The sequence below is a fragment of the Pinus tabuliformis genome, chromosome 4_2, assembly GCF_031772625.1.
Source record: "Pinus tabuliformis cultivar Carrire ecotype Pingquan chromosome 4_2, CPIR1, whole genome shotgun sequence".
Taxonomy (NCBI): Eukaryota; Viridiplantae; Streptophyta; class Pinopsida; order Pinales; family Pinaceae; genus Pinus; species Pinus tabuliformis.
Genome location: NC_142304.1, coordinates 588,895,527 through 588,908,337, shown reverse-complemented (window position 1 = coordinate 588,908,337; position 12,811 = coordinate 588,895,527). Strand labels below are relative to the sequence as shown.

The 12,811-nt window shown below is 35.7% G+C and overlaps 1 protein-coding gene across 1 annotated transcript; it reads left to right on the top strand.

Moving 5' to 3' along the window:
- The first annotated feature begins 2,658 nt into the window (after positions 1-2,658).
- Positions 2,659-3,483, top strand: LOC149170671 (protein SENSITIVITY TO RED LIGHT REDUCED 1-like). Its single transcript, XM_089425679.1, has one exon. The coding sequence runs from the start codon at positions 2,659-2,661 to the stop codon at positions 3,481-3,483; it is 825 nt and encodes a 274-aa protein (XP_089281805.1).
- The last annotated feature ends 9,328 nt before the right edge of the window (positions 3,484-12,811 follow it).

Below are 12,811 nucleotides of genomic sequence, written 5' to 3'. Positions count from 1 at the left end.
TGGGATGATGGTTGACCAAACTGGACCATTGTACAAAGGGGCCTCAAAACAACCTAACAGGGCATCAGTAAATTGATTATGGTGTGAATCAATCACACAAGCTAAGCGAAACACATTCAAAGCAAGAAATTTAAACATTCGAAGGTCATAAATATTGTTAGGAGATATATGAGGAAGCTGCCAATTAGGAGTAGTGGTAAGTTCCTGAATTACTACCCTGGTATCAAACAAGGGCTCACATTTATTTAATATTGTTCCAATCCAACTAGTTTTCTTTGAAATTTTAATATCAGTAGATAAATCAAAACTACTTGAGGCCATTTCTTACTACAATTCACTACTCAATGTTGCGCAAGAAGGTAAGGAAAAGAAATACGTGATGGTAAAATACTATGCACCTTAGGAATGGGACTCCCTCAGAATTACAACACCTTCCTTTGGCTTCAATTATCTAGAGACACTGTCCAACAACAATCTTTGTTGTAGCAAGATTTCGTATAATGTCTTTACGCTACTAACCACATCTCGTTTGCTATACTGGTAGTTAATATGGCTTAGAATGTTTACTCAAATAATAAATATAACTCTAAGAATGAAAAGGCACAAATTTTATTAACTGATCGAAAATATTACAACAGATACATTATATATAAAAATATTGACTGTAAACGCATTTATCGACCAAACTAAAATGGGAAAGCTAAAGCTAACACTATATAGAGATCAAAAGCTTTCTGTCTCATTACAAACTCAACGTATTACAATGTAATCTTTTGGTTATGATACTAGAATTAGAGACTATGTAGCATATATATATCATTATAATTTTAAATTATTTAAAAAAAAATATTGCTCAATTGCAATAATGGGAGTCTTTAGGTGTCAACTATCCTTGAGAGTATATGTGACTTTTTCTTAACACCTTTAGGTCATTCAGGTATAGGTACAACTTAATTCGGAGATCGAATGTTTCGAATGCGTTCTTTAATAGTAATGTTAAAATTAGTAATATAGAGAACATAGTAAGTGGACATTGGTGCACTTCTAATTAGGTTTCCATTAATTTCCTATTATATTATCATTTTATATTTTATGTCTCGATAAGTGAAAATCAATGTAGAAATGTAGATTAATTATGTAATTTGATTAGAAAAGGAAAATGTTATTTAAAATATTTATTTGTATTTATAATTTGAAATAGTAGTTTTTTTTAAATAAAAATAAAAGTTATATTTTTTAATTATTAAGTTTTTTGATTTGAAAGGTTTAAAAGATTTAAAATGTCTTTTTTAAAAATGTTTTTTTGGTTTAAAAAGTGTATTAAACATATGATTTAGATATTTTTTTTTATATTTTGAAGGAATAAATCAATTTTCCACTAGATATATGGATAGGAATCTTAAAAATAATTAGATATTCAATGTTGTGGGGCTTGCGGAATTGATGTATATCTATATTCAATTAAAAAAAATATTTTTTCTTTTAGGACCAGTAAATTATGTGATCTTGTGTCCCTCATTAGCTAAAGGAGATTAGAAACATACTTTTTCTATGAAAAACCAAAATCGATATCCAAGTGACATTATCCATCATCTTTGTTACATATTTCGATCCAAAACTCTATTGGAATATCCTTAGTAGAATAATCCTAAAAAAAAATGTAGATGTCAAAAACATAAGAAATGGGCCTTCCTTCCCCTCGGCTTCAACTATATAATCATTCCATAGGTGTTGTACACTAGCCTCCAAAATAAAATAAAAGAAATTGGATGGGATAATAGAGACATGAAAGAGATCCATCCATAAATTTGTACCATTATATATATATATATATATATATATATATATATATATATACATAATCAAACAACTCTTCCACAAGTGTTGTACTTTATCCTTCCAAAAAAGGAAAACTATTAACAACAAAAATGCAGCTAAAAATTTAAATGAACTTACATAATCATCCACATAGTATCAATATCAGTAAATAAAAAAATTATGTGTTTTAAATGGGATATAATTGTGCCCTAACATGAATTAATCAATATTATGATAATTTTTTTTTTTAATTTATTGAAATAATACTATTTATAATCTAATAAATTTCATTTTAACTTCATAATTTTATTAAATGAATATTAAACGCCCGTTAACATATAATTCAAAGTGAGTATTTTTCACTTCTCTTAAAAGAGGGATTACTATGTTTCATAAATAATGCCCATGATACATCATAAACATGATTATAACCTATAATTGGCCCGAGGTTGATTAATATTTGAATATGCGGTCACTGTTATTACATTATTATTAAGAATAGCCAGTACTGGATATAGAGTTAGTAGAATAACAGATTTGGAAATCAAACGTACTAACTAAATTAATTCAAATAACGTTTCCCGCGCATCTCGGGAAGAATGGTGTTTAGAGTAAAAGGGGTCGCACTATTCCACAAGCCACACGACGCTAGCCACTTCAACATAACTTATGTAGAAATATATATACCTATTAAAGGTATTCATATATGGGACGCGTTATTCTGCAGTTTCCTTTCTTACTCATTGACTAGCTAATATTGAGGCGCAACGGAAATTACTACTGTTTGCTTCCTATTGATTGCGTAGCTGAAGCGCTGGGAAGGGCAATTAGTTGTAATTAATGGCCGAGGATTTTTGCAGGGAATTAATAGAGCAGGCTTCTATGGCCCTAGAGATGGTTTTTGGTAAAATTGAAACTCATAAAGAAGTTGCTGAAAGAATCCAAAAAGTAGGGCTTGCTAAGGAAAAGTTAGAGAAATCTTTGTTTTATAAAGAAGTTCTGAAACAAATGGAGAACCCAGATATGGTTGCCCAAATAAAGAGGGTGATCGCCACATCCCCTCACCATTCACAATTACAACTAGTTATCTATGGCCTTGGACAGCTGGAGCCAGTCGAGGAATATAGCCTGAGAGAGTATCACGGGCAGTGTAGTTGCACGCAGTTGGCTTTCGCCATTTTATTGAGGGAGAAATTTGAATGGATTAATGATATCGTTGTGTTCGATCCAGAGCACACTGCATTCGACAAAATGGCCATACATTACCTCGGCTGTACTCCTCTCCATGTTGACGAACATTGCAAACGCACAGTCGATAGACCAACGCTATTTTTCATGCCTCACTTACCAAGTTTTCTCGCCCCGAATGTTTTGATTGCAAACAGCGCGCCTGTCAATTTAAGTAAGATTATCATATTAGGTAACAGTTACAGCGACTACGATCCAATTCGTTTCCATGAGAAATTTGAGAGCATTTTCAACAGCACTCATATACTACGTGAATTTCCACTGCGGGCATTAGATCAATTAACTCATGTTCCTCAATCTGGGAATCGCAATATTCGGTCTAATAAGAAAGAATTGGATCCCGATCCAGTGATTAGCGGTGCATTTCGTCATCTAAGTTGGCATTTCTTCGCCGATAAGAATTTGAACGGCATTTGAAACCTCCCGACTTTAAGTTTGCAATTAAAGACTTTTCAGTGAATTTTCCCTTATTGTCAACATAGTTACCAAGTTCGAAAGTTCGAGTTCGAATTCGAATTCGATTCGGTACGAAAATAATTCGACTATATAAAATTCAATACCGAAAAAATTCGGAAGTATCCATCTTACCACTACTAAAAAGAGCCTTTTAAATAATTTTTAAAAAATCAAAAATAAAAATTTTATTATTCAAAAACTCATGCTTCTCATAAATTGGGATGGATTGTTTTCAATCACATTAGGGAAGTTGCAAATAAAATTAGAAATTAAGATTAATAAAAAGAATTCGTCCTCATTGAAAGTGAATGAGATGGAATTGGAAACCCTTTCTCCACGAACAAGAAAGAAATAACATGTCTCAAACCATTAGAGTTTTTTTGTTAGTCAATCAATAAATAATTGTTAATGGGATCCTAATAACTAACAATAAAGAATAGATCAAAAATCGTCTCTCTAAAAAAAATCTAAAAACTATATAAATTATTTCCCCAACAAAAATCTCAATAACAAAAAAAAATATAGATTTTAACAAATCTTATTACAACTAAATAGTTAACTATTATTATTCATTGTACTTCTCTACACAATAATGCTATATTAACCATATATATTAAAATTTTAAAAATAAGAAAAAATACTTAAAAATCGCTACTTTAATTTATAAAATAATTTCCACAAAATTTTTAAATATTTCACTCTCCAATTAAAATTTAAGTACCAAACTAGTTCATTTTTACATTATCTTTTCCAATTTTTTTTTCATTTAAATATTCCTTCTCACATTTTTTTTATTTCACTTCACGTTGATTGAGGTTGATTTATTTCCTAAACTCCTTTCCGTATTGTCTAGCGCCATACAGGTGTGAAAGAAAATTTCACCGACCATTCGAACATGCAATTTTCAAATCGTCCGATTTTCAATTTTCCGATGATTTCTATCATTGGTCGTGGGCGGGTCTGCACGACGAGCGGGCAAGGCTGCACGGCGGGCAGGCGAGGCTGCACGGCAGGCGGGTCTGCACAACGGGCGGGTGAGCGCACACGGGAAAGCGACGTTTCGGTGAATAGAGATGCGACGAAAGCAGCAACACATAAAACGACTAAGTGTTAGGCGTGGAGAACATATGCGACAAGTTAAAACTATGTAATATGGAGCTTATATATATATGTGAAATAATAAAACAATATGATATAATGGAGCCGAAATATAAAAGGAGTATGTGGAGCATACGGCATAATATTATGGGGGTCGGCCATGGGTTAACACCCCATGTAACATCACATACATATGCGTATATATACATGAGCATGAGAGCTCATTTTATCATCATATCTTCGCTTATCTTCATTCGTACAAGGGGTAAAACAACATAAGGGTAAAGAAGGCTACGCATATCTTATGCGTAGTACTTCTAAGGCGTAGTTTTGACTTAAGTATGGTTTGAGGTGTGAAGGTGGAAGTTGTGTGCGGTTTTATGTAGGATTTGGTGAGGAGGTCGAGTGGCTCGGGTGAGCACTCCTTCTTATGCAAAGGTGCATAAAATGTTGTAAAAGGCTGTTCTATACCTGTTGTAAAATTATTCTAAGTGTTGGCTTGAAGTTTGTCAAGCACACTTGTATTGTAAAATTGAAGAAGCTGTTATATATATTGTTGGGCAGACTTTACTGGGAGTTGCCCCTCCCTTTATACTTGTGTATTGTTCTCGGTTTATTGTACATGATTAATGATTGGGAATGTTCTTTGTTAAAGTATAAAGGATAACACTTTATTCGGTTATAAGAACACAAGTTAAGTATGTTCATGTTGGAATAGGCGTAGCCCATAAACGTTAGTATTGTTAAAAAGAAAGCGTTCGGTGGTGCCGCACCTCCCTACAAGCAGTTGGAAGATCACCGTAGGTGTAGGGGCGTGACAGTTGGTATCAGAGCTCGGTCGGAGCTGGTGAGCAAAGGTTGCTCATGACATGGCAGATATGGAACTCAAGGAACTTGATGATCTTCAAGAGCTCTTTGATGAAAGAGCCCGGTTGAAAGCAGAAATCAAGCAAGTTGAGGAAGAGATAAAGAAGAAGCTTCTTGGTAATAAGGTTGTTGTACTTGAGCAGGAGGAGCTCGACTACATTGACAGGTTGGGAACTCACTACCGAGACCAAGAGAGCATTCGGGAGCGAAGTTCCATGAACTTGGTCAATGGACACTTGGTTGGTGCACTTGAGCAAAACAAGGTGGAAGGAAAGCTTGAAGCCGGTCAAGCTAGATCGGAACCAAGTTCCCTAGAAGAGCCAAGCAAGGAGGTGAAGTACCTTAAGAGGAATGTCAAGAAGGAACATGAGAATATTGACACTTCTGAGGCCGAATTCTTGAAGAAGGTTGCTTGAGGTGAGACACAAGACAAAGCCAATAGAAGGAGGTGATTCCTTGAAGCCAAGTTTTGTGCAGGTAACCGTGAAAGGGAAGAAGTTTGCAACTTTGGTTGATACGGGAGCGACTCATAGCTTCTTGAGTAGGAAAGCAGCAAAGTCCTTTGGGAAGAAGACAAAGATGGAAAAGGAATGGAGTGCTTTCAAAACTGTCAACTCTATCATTAAAATAGTTGATGGTGTATTGAAGGACACACAGGTGAAAGTAGGACCGTGGTTCGAGAAGTTGGACTTGAGAGTTGTAGACATGGATGATCATTCTATGGTGTTGGGGCTGGACTCATGGAGCTAGTACAAGCCATGCCAATGGAGGACCGAGACATTCTCTTGATCACCACTGAAGGAAAAACCACGATGGTGCCTATGAATAGGAGGAGTTGCTTGGGTTATAGACCAAGGATGAATTCTATGATCTTGTATCCCAAAGATCCTAATGTGAAGCATGAGGATGTGGAGAAAAGAGGACTTCGGAGTATTGTGCAAACAAAGGAAAAGAAGTTGGAGGACTTCATAGCAAAGGCTGGGAAGAAGAATGGAGGAAGTGAGAAGAAGGTCTCATGAACTTGGAGACACTTGATGGGGGCATCTTCTACTAACGATCTTCACAATGGAGTTGCAAATGAAGAACGCTCGAGTGCTACTTCAAAGGCAGTGGTTGATGAAGGTTATGAGGATAGAGATCCTGCCGGGATAGTGGACTTTTGCAGGTATGCCATGGGAATATATGATTTTCAGTTGACAAAGGACAAGCTAGGTGAGCTTGGATGTACATGTGAGGAGATTGAGGCTGTGCACAGATACTTGAGGACACAACATCAATCCGATACATGGGTGGATGAGAGTCAGGGAGGGAACTTCCTGGCTTTCCTCTCTCGATGAACAGCCTTGGAAGAAGGTTGGTGTGGAGGCCTTGGTAGGGAGGAACCACACCAACTCTATAAGGGGCCTTGAGAGAAGGCTTCCTTGTGATGATGATGAGATGGTTGAGTGACCGAGTTCACTAAACCGAAGTTTGAAGACATGGAGCATGGTAGAGACCTATGCAAGGAAATTGCGTGGAAGCACTTGTGGAGATGTCAAGGACATCCTAACAAGGTGCTAGGGCAGGAATGTTATGCAGGAGGACTTGCTAGTGTGACATGGGAACTTGAGGATGGCACATTGCAGATGATGAGGTGGGCTTCATGGACCTGAATGGGGCACATCAAGAGTTGAATGAAGACTTGAGGGTGGCACATTGCAGATGATGGAGACAGCTTCATGGACCTAAATGGGGCACATCAAGAGTCGGGTTGATATGGACAACATGTTGCAGATGAGATGGATGGAGTTTCCATGGACCTGAGCATGGATTATGGATGGTGAGCTTGGTGGTAGTGGTCACTAGGCCGAGACATAGTGGAGAAATAGTCTCTACATATGTTGCAAGGATGTTTGCCTTGTGTAGAAAGGTCGACATCCTGACTGATGATGATCTTGGTGGAGAGCTACCGAGATGGTATGTTGTCGAGGATGACAACGATTTCAGGTGGAGGAGAATGTAAGGACCTCCGGTTACGGGCGCATTCGGGCGTCGGGCGAAGTCACCGTGCACGGGTGCACGAGCGGGTGCGGGCGCACGGGTGGGCGCGGGCGCACAGGCGGGCAAGGCTCACTGCGGGTAGGTCTGCATGACGGGCGGGAAAGGCTGCACGGCGGGCGGGCGAGGCTGCACGGCGGGCCGGTATGCACGACGGGTGGGCGAAGCTACACGGCGGGCGGGCGAGGCTGCACGGCGGGCGGGTGAGCGCACACGGGCGGGTGAGCGCACACGGGAAAGCGACATTTCGGTGAGTAGAGATGCGACGAAAGCAGCAACACATAAAACGACTAAGTGTTAGGCGTGGAGCACATATGCGACAAGTTAAAACTATGTAATATGGAGCTTATATATATATGTGGAATAATAAAACAATATAATATAATGGAGCCAACATATAAAAGGAGTATGTGGAGCATACGACATAATATTATGGGGGTCGGTCATGGGTTAACACCCCATGTAACATCACATACATATGCGTATATATACATGAGCATGAGAGCTCATTTTATCATCATATCTTCACTTATCTTCATTCGTACAAGGGGTAAAACAACATAAGGGTAAAGAAGACTACGCATATCTCATGCGTAGTACTTCTAAGTCGTAGTTTTGACTTAAGTACGGTTTGAGGTGTGAAGGTGGATGTTGTGTGCGGTTTTATGCAGGATTTGGTGAGGAGGTCGAGTGGCTCGGGTGAGCACTCCTTCTTATGCAAAGGTGCATAAAATGTTGTAAAAGGTTGTTCTATGCCTGTTGTAAAATTATTCTAAGTGTTGGCTTGAAGTTTGTCAAGCACACTTGTATTGTAAAATTGAAGAAGCTCTTATATATATTGTTGGGCAGACTTTACCGGGAGTTGCCCCTCCCTTTATACTTGTGTATTGTTCTCGATTTATTGTACATGATTAATGATTGGAAATGTTCTTTGTTAAAGTATAAAGGATAACACTTTATTCTGTTATAAGAACACAAGTTAAGTATGTTCATGTTGGAATAGGCATAGCCCATAAATGTTAGTATTGTTAAAAAGAAAGCGTTCGGTGGTGCCGCACCTCACTACAAGCAGTTGGAAGATCACCGCAGGTGTAGGGGCGTGACAGGAAGGCTCGCATAGACCCTCATCAAGATCCCAACCAGGAAGATCTCGCACACAAACAAAACAGGCTCTGTATCTCAATCTGGTCGTGTTGGAGGATAAATGTTCATGAAAATTACCCACTCGCACACAAACAAAACAGGCTCTGTATCTCAATCTGGTCGTGTTGGAGGATAAATGTTCATGAAAATTACCCAGTTGTCCTTCATACCGAATTGAATTTTAGCGAATTATTGACCGAATCGAACCGAACCGCAGAATTTCCGAATTCTTCAGCCCGATTCCGCTGAATTTGGTAACTATGATTGTCAAGGCCAAGTCAACTGCGTGAGTATCTTAACTAGTATTTTCGCTTTACATGTAACTTGTACTATTTTAATTGACGCATTTTAATGTACTATTTTAAGTCTCATACTTCTTTACTTATGAAGCTCTTCCTGTCAAGTAACATAGAAAAATTAATTATATATAGTATTAGGAACTATATCTATAATTTTAGATCGGGGATTTTAGGTAGTTATATTGATATTTGTGTTTATTATGAATATCAATATATTTATAATAAAAATTAAAATATTTTATTATAAGTTAGAAATAAATAATAATAAAATAAAAATAATTAAATTATAACTCTGTTTTAAATTATTGTGAGTTTAGATTATTTTATTTTTCAAGATTTACTAAATGTGGAAAAGATCATTTTTTTATGCAAATTTATTTTTGTGTCAAAAAAGATTTGATCTTTCTCCACACTTGGTACACCTTAAGAGAAGATAGTATTGGAAATTAAGGAAACTATGTGATGAGAGATGTTACTATAAGAGATTCAATCTCCTTGGTGACATTAAAGAAATACAATAGACATAACTCATCAAACAAACCCATCCACGTTAGAAATTACATCAGAGGAGACATGTTAGTCACTCAAACATCTTGTCCCTAGGTCCCACTGACATTTTAAGTGTCTTAATGCAATGTCACTCTCATGCTCTATGCAAGAGAATGTGCAGAAACTCATAATTTCTCGCATAGGCCTCTATGCTAGAAATTAGACTTTTTTCAGTGGACTTGTGCCAACAACCTAGAGATTTGAGCCAATTTTCTAGCCCATAATCTTGGCCTCTAACTAGTGCAAAAGTAAGAGAACTTAGCTTTTAATATTCATAGGAAAATCCTACCATGTTCAGAACTTCCATGTACCACTCGACTATAGACATGGATGAATCAAATCTATCATTTAGCCCGTCACCCTTGTGCCATATTCCAAGCATGAATGTGGGATCTCATAAAAGAACAAATCCAAGAACAACTAAGGGAATCCAGAGGTTAAACCGCCTCAACCCTCATCAAATCATGATCCACAAAACTGATGCTCCAATCACAATCGATTCGAACTTGAGATGCCATCTAAAATCCATCACTATCCTTGAGGAATTTTATGTCTCTTTATCTCTCAGGCTTTACATTAATCCAAACTAGATCACTAGGCCCTAAATTGAGACCAGTTTCTCAAGCTTTACCACAATCCAAAATTGGATAACTAGGCCCTAAACCAAGACTTATTCATCAGGCTTTGCCATGTATCCCACCAAAATCAGTGAAGGGATTCCTAGGCCTCTAGGAACGGAACATGAGACCACCAAAGCTCAAAAACTAAAATAGACATCCCAACATACCATGGGATCGGGATAAAATAAAGGCTAGGCTGAAAACAATTGTCATAACCCAACAAAACCATGCCACTGACGGCAAGAGAACCATATACAAACATACAAAGCCATGTATGTTCGAGCCAACTAGGTCATCACACATATAATCCTCCTCTTCTTTCCTGATCCTCCTCTTCTTCCCTAGTCCTTGCTTCCCTTCCTTTCCCTTTTCTTGCTTCTACTTCCTTGATCGAAAGCTAGAGTTCTCCAAGAAAACTCTAAGTGATGAAGATTGATCGAGACAGAGAGAGAATAATGAGAGAGCACCAAACTTATACTAGCAAAAGGTTACCAACCAATCCCCATAAGACATTTAATGGATGAGGCCTCTATTTATTCATTTTTCATTATTTTCCCTTCAATTTCCTCCTCACATGCAACCTATGACCTTTTACCTTGTTTTTCTCCTGATTTCTTTTATTTTAATAAATAAATGTGCCAAAAATACCTTTTTTTCCTTTTAATGCCTTTGGCTTACCATTTGCCAATTTTCCAACGGACAACTAGTGATTCCCAGTACGATATATTTGCCCAACATTCAACTTGGAATAAGTTTCCATTACCGATGATCTTATTTTTCCTTTATTAACTTTTATTATATGAACTTTTCATGACGGTTATTGCATAACCCTAGCTGAGACATGGATCATAAATTATCTTAATTGAATTTTTATGTGAGTGTTATTAAGGCGAAGTGTTAGAGAATCTAATTTCAACCACCTGCTTAGTGTCAAAACTGGCGATCCATACGTCCTACTTTAGTTTCACTTAGTTGATTTTAGTAGAGTTTCACTCGAGTCATTTATTATTATTATTTTTAATGTAATTTTAGTTAACTAATCCATATTAGTGAGAAAAATAACTATCTACTCCCAGATTTTTTCATTTTTGTAGGATATAAAAAGAAAATTATCGAACGTAGAAAAATAATGTGCAACAATTGCAAACCAAGTAAATCTTATAACCAAACCAAATCAATGTAATTGGAAAGTCGTTATTATTAGGTTGGTTTTTTAACTAAAAATATAGCTATATTAAAAAATTATTATTAATATTTACAATCTACTCATTTGATGTTGATTTTATATTAAAACTGCGAATTTATTAAATGAACATTATTTTTATTTTCAATCCACTCACATTTAAATTGAATGAGCCTAGGAAATCCGAGCACAGCTAACACAATAAACGATTAATATTTTCATCTTGAGGTATATTGTAATTGTTATATTAATTGATTTTAAGTTTTGTATGGGCATAGTTCATTTTGGAGATAAAAAAAAATATAAATCAATTATAATAATGTTAGCTATTTTAGGTGTTAATTATCCGTGGCAGTGTATGTGGCTTTTTAAAGACCTTTAAGTAGATAAGTTATAAAGACAACATAATTGGGAGATCCAATTTATACCAGTTTCAAATGCGTTTTTTTAATACTGATTTTAAATTCAATAATACAGAGAACATAGTTAATGTATATATCTATGCTTCTAAGTACTTACCCAATATTAACGTATTATATTTTATGTTAGCATACTTGAAAATAAATGTATATATTTTTATTTATTTATAAGTAATTTGATTAGAATGTAAAATTTTATTTAAAATATTTTTATGTGATGTATTATGGGTGGAAATTTCAAAATAAATAAATACAATTTTGATTAAAAATAAAATGAATATAATTTATTTATAAGTATGTTGATTAGAAATAGAATTCTTTAAAAATAAAAAAACAATTTTTATTAATGATGAAGTGTGATGAGTTTAAAGATTTATGGGATTTTTTTAAAATAGGAAAGGCATTTTTTTTATAATTAATTTTATATTATGTTGAGAGATGTGTATTAAAGGTGTGGTTTATTTATTTTTTATAAATCAAAAAGTCAAAGTAGAAAAGGAATTAGTCAAATTTTTAATAGAGGTATTAGAATTTGAATTGAGTGAGAGAGAATGATTGTACATAACATAAATCACACATATATTTAATTCATTTAACAAAGTTTATATACATAAGGAAATAAATTAGTGACTTTGACAAATCTAGATCTTAGGAAAGTGGATCTATGATTGGGACATGACACAAATACAACTAATACACATGGGAAACAACCACTTCTAGAATAACACCTAACAAATTTCATTGGAAACTTGTAATACACATGACACACATGGAAACATTATTACCAACACCCTTCCTTAATGCTCACATGTAACAAATTGAAAACACATATCACGAAAACAAGAATGATCTTTGTCTGACTGGTCTTTATTAGCATTTACATCCACTCTAAAATGTCATGCTTTCCTCTCTCTTTTTTGACCACACATTAGAGCTTCCCACTTGATTCATTTAAGACAACCGCTTCTGACCATCGTTGATGTGCTTTGCAAAATTGACACTTTTTGATCTCCTATAGCATGACATATCAATCTTGATACTAGTCCATCCTATTCAACTCCCACCATTTGTTGA